At 43.3% G+C, this 4630-nt stretch overlaps 1 protein-coding gene across 1 annotated transcript; it reads right to left on the bottom strand.

Annotated features, from left to right (window-relative positions):
• Positions 1–1251: 1251 nt before the first annotated feature.
• Positions 1252–4249, bottom strand: sox11a (SRY-box transcription factor 11a). Its single transcript, XM_035674300.1, has one exon. The coding sequence runs from the start codon at positions 4046–4048 to the stop codon at positions 2936–2938; it is 1113 nt and encodes a 370-aa protein (XP_035530193.1). The 5' UTR covers positions 4049–4249; the 3' UTR covers positions 1252–2935.
• Positions 4250–4630: the final 381 nt, after the last annotated feature.

The raw sequence follows: 4630 nt of genomic DNA, 5'->3' as shown, positions 1-4630 counted from the left end.
TTGTTAAAGATAGGTCTCTCTAACCAGGCCCCAGAGGAGGCTGCATCTGTGGTCCTCCAGAGGCATACAGCAGGCACTCAAACATTAAGAAGATGTTACTACTTTAAATTAATGGTTTGTTGTACTAATTGTATTTTATATGACATCATATATGTGTTGTACTGTTGTTCATTTTTTCTAATAAGCAACTTTCATATTAGAGTGCTTACATTAAGTAGCCGCAGTTCTGACGATGACAACATCGTTGTAGCTCGGTCTGAACAATAACATAATCAGCTCTGGTGGTGCACAGTAGTATCATGATTATATTAGTGGATGCAAGGTATACCATTCATTCTTTTTTCCACCCTTTATGTTCTCCTACTTATGTTTTTCTTTGGACTACTTCAGGGGTTTTCAGTCCTCGTCATCCAGTACCACATCCCTGCTTGCTTCGTTCCCTACCAGCTATTTACTTTTATTTAGGGTAGAAATCAACACTAAGTGATGAGAGAGAAAAGCTGTGGTACTCGAGGACAACAACTGACAACCACTGGAATAATTGTTTTAAGCCATAAATACAATTCATGCTGACCTACTACCCCTGTTCTCACACACATTTAACTAGTGACATCATGAGGGAGTAGTGGATTTTGGCCTTTTAGAGAAAAGTTTAATCTCACATGAATTATGTTTCTGTAAAAGACCCTCCACATTTTTCAGAGATTAAACAGTATCTGTCGGGAATAAGAGCTGTTGTGTATCCCTGAGTGGACATATGTCACATTTAGACGTTTTTCCAGCCCTCTGTTCGCACAGCTTTCAAGCCGTTCTGTGCGGGGCAGAGTGCTACTTTTCTGAATGGAAGCCAGACAGACAGAGAGCTCCCACACACGGCTAGAAGCAGCTCCTGTTTCCAGCTCGTCTCCAAGGGGACCACCAAGCCCACCAATCACATCGCTCAGCGCAGGCAAGCGGGCAATTCAATTTCTTAAAGCCGCAGTGTCCATTTTAAGGGAGGTGTCGAGAGAGAAAGTTCAGCAAAAACAGCACATTTTAAGAACAGGAACAGTAAAGCATCTCAACACTGCAGTTTAAAAGTTTCCTTTTTTTCCTTTTTATTAAATGTGAATTCACATGTTAGTTTGAGCCCATCCATTTCAGAGTATCCGCCTACATACAAAATAGGCATCATTCTGTCATCACATCCTTTTCAAACGCAACAAATAACACATTTGTGTACATATATTCACAAACTGAAAGGACAGTCGATGGTGGTAGGTACTTATTTATTAAAAGATGAGTCAAAGACAGATTCACACTTGGAATGTGAAGTAACTACTGCCTAGAACTTCCAACAAAATGTCTTGGCATATAATTAGGTCATATTCCAAAACCTTTTTATCAAACAGACTTCATATGTAAGAAGACCCACATAAAAATAAACAATATCTGCTTTTTTTAAGTGCAAGAAATAAAAAATACAGGTTTATGGTTAATGTTTTAAAAAAAGAAGGCAGTCTTCAGTTTTAAAATAAAGTTTCATTTCATGAAACAGGACTATGGAATGTTCTTTTTTGCTTGCTTGTTAAACTAATGCCAGACCACCACTGTATCAGACTATGCCCTTTTTTTGCAGAACTCCTTTTCCCTAATTTTCAGATTCAAGCTGTTTGGTGTCAGATATGCCCATTATTTATGAGTCAAATAACATTCAAATTGTGGTATTAATCGGTTTATATAGTATGCATCACACCATGAGGCCATATTATATTGTTTTGTATCAGTTCCAGCTGATTTGTTTATTTTTCTGCCTGGACAGGCTTCAGCATCATAACATGAAATGATGTTGACAGTGCACAAGTCTGTTTTTCCATCACTTGCTACAATTGTTGATGGTCTGTATCTTAAGAGTATATATTGCACAAAAAAATGAGAGGGGGGAAAAACAGTATGTGCCATAAAAAATACCAAAATCCAGTTTCACACCTGCGATTGGGACCCATCCACATATCACGAGTATGATATACATAAACTCCTAACTTTACTATATTACAGTACATATACAATCTTGAAACTAGTTCCAGCTCTGAGGTATGTGTTCCCCATGATGCCATTGTATCGTCTACAAATACTCAACAAATCTGCTCTACAACTGTACAAAACCTAGTTTGAAATCACAAGGCATTTTTGATGCAAGTCTTAATTTAACTTAATCCTTAAAACCAGGACTCCCTTGCATGCTAAAAACAAATGATAAAGGGAAGAAGTGCCTGAAACTCACTGAAAGCACAGTAAGAACATTCCCTTTTAACTGTACAAAAATATGCCTGAAAATATCTTACTTTTTCTTTTAAAAAGATGAGGTCTGTTATGTATCAAAATGTTTCCTCCACACCTGTATTCTGCAGAGGTTTAGGCTGCTTGATTTTCCAAACCAGGAGGTAAACTGAATCAGTTACAAAAAACAAACAAACATTTGCGGCATTTAGAAATTACATAAACCGTTGTAAAGTAACATCCTGAACAATTGTCAGTTCACAGATTTGCTTTGAGTCAGTCCACAGTCCGTTTTCAGCTCCCTGCAGTTTTTTTTGTTTTGTTTTTAAGAGGATAAGATGCATAGAAGTTCACGTATTTTTCCCTTTTTGTGGTCCGTTTAAGCTGAACAGTAAATGCAGACCTACGGGAGGAAAAAATCCATAAAACCCTGTCATGCTGCCAGAAAAAAACGTCTGCAGACTTTGCTCTTTTTTTTTGCTACCAGCTTCATAAGCATCTCATTCCTCAAACCTCACCTCGCTGCCTGGTCCTCCACCACCTCCCCTCCAGGACCCTTCAGGAAAAAACCCACAGGAGGCAGGGCATAGGGACAACTTGACCAGGACACATATATAATTTACTTTCTCCCTTCTCTGTTATTACTAGAGGAACGTTGTTTTTTTTTTTTGTCAGTTCAGTATGTGAAGACCAGGTCGGAAAAGTTCGCCTCCAGCCAGTCCCCGGCAATCATCTCACTGAGTTCTGGCGTGCAATAGTCTGGGAATTCAAAGTGAGAGCCCAGGCTGCCCTCGCTGAACGAGTCCAGGTCCTTATCCACAAGAGACAGGGAGAGGTTTCCTGAATTGGGGTTGCCCAGCTCCGTGCCAGGGGCGCTGGGGGCGAAATTTAAACTAAAGTCAAAGAGCAAATCGTCCGCGTCCTCGCCGGAAGAGGAGCTGCTGGAGGAAGAAGAGGAAGAGGAGGAGGAGGAGGAGGATGTGGAAACCGACCTGGAGGATGCTGGTGAGACAGAGGCAGCGTGCAATGTGCTCTGCTTGGTAATGTTTTTGATATTGTAAAAGACTCTGTTGTTGTTCCGCACTTCTTCGTACATGCTCGTGCCCTCGGACTCGGCCGAGGAGCTCAAAGTTGGGCTCGCGGGAACTTTGGCTACATTGTACGGCCTCAGGCGCTCCTCGTCCCCGGTCTTAATCCCCATCCGGTAGTCCTCCTCGTACTCGTCGTCGTCGTCCTCGTCGGTGAGCTCACTTTTCACAGTCTTTGTAACTTTTAAGCTGGGAAACACGCAGTCCTCCCCGTAGCCGTGGTGAGAGGACTTGGAGCCGCTCTTAGTCTTTATCTTTGAACACTTCTTGCTGGGAGTCTTTGCAATTTTGCCGCACTTCTCCGGAGACGGCGCTGAAGATTTTGAACTGTCGAGCTTTGGTTTTTTCTTGGGTCTGTACTTGTAGTCGGGGTAGTCAGCCATGTGTTTTAGCCGCAGCCTCTCGGCCTCTCTGATAAACGGGATCTTTTCGCTGTCCTTGAGCATCTTCCATCTCTTCCCAAGGCGCTTGGAAATCTCCGCGTTGTGCATGTCGGGCGACTGCTCCATAATCTTTCTCCTCTCGATTTTGGACCACACCATAAATGCGTTCATGGGTCTTTTGATGTGACCGGTGGCTGTCTTGCACCAGTCCGGGTTTATCGCCACGGGGCTGCATGCCATAAATTCACTCTCCTCGGAGTCGGTAGCCTCCCTGGACATGCTCCCGTCCGTCTCGCTGTTGTCTGTGTGCTGCACCATTGTCCTTCTGTTTCAAGTCACTTTGTGTCCGGGACGCTGCAGTGTCTCTATCAGCCCCCTTTTTTTTTTCCTCTCTTGTTGATGCCAAAGACGGCTCAGCTCTCTGTGTTCGCGCCGGTTCGTCCTCGTCCACTGCGTTAATGTATGTCTCAAGCTCTGCACTCTTTTTCCAGAGTTACAAACTGCCTTCTTAACTAGTTGTCAGGTTTTTCATTTCTACTGCGTCACAGACGGCCATCCAATCACGTCCCTTCCACTCCGCCCAGCAGACTCCATGCAAGACTCCCCTTAACCCTTTTATTCCTCCCCTCCCGAGCTCTCATTGGAGTGGAGGTTGGGATTTGTGGTACACAGTGTCTGGGGCTACACGCCGGGCGAGACAGGCATATTAAACACACAGTTAGCACTCTGCGCTCCTGAGATGCGCATCACGCACCAGAGCGCACATAAGACTAAAGTCTATTCCCTAATTTTTAAAAAAGTGAAGGGAGAAAAACACGTAAGAGGGGAGGTTATTCTCCAGACAGACAGCTGCCCTTTGCAGATGTGTCTGGAGGAAAAAAGATGTAGGCTGTGTGATTA

Source organism: Morone saxatilis, unplaced genomic scaffold (genome assembly GCF_004916995.1).
Source record: "Morone saxatilis isolate NCDOM2014 unplaced genomic scaffold, NCSU_SB_2.0 Contig3, whole genome shotgun sequence".
In the NCBI taxonomy this organism is placed as follows: Eukaryota; Metazoa; Chordata; class Actinopteri; family Moronidae; genus Morone; species Morone saxatilis.
The sequence above is the reverse complement of the archived record's forward strand: the minus strand, read 5'-3'. Positions and strand labels throughout refer to the sequence as shown.

Bases quoted from the DNA above. Each gene is read 5' to 3' on its own strand.
- sox11a (XM_035674300.1), bottom strand. From the start codon at position 4,048: ATGGTGCAGCACACAGACAACAGCGAGACGGACGGGAGCATGTCCAGG.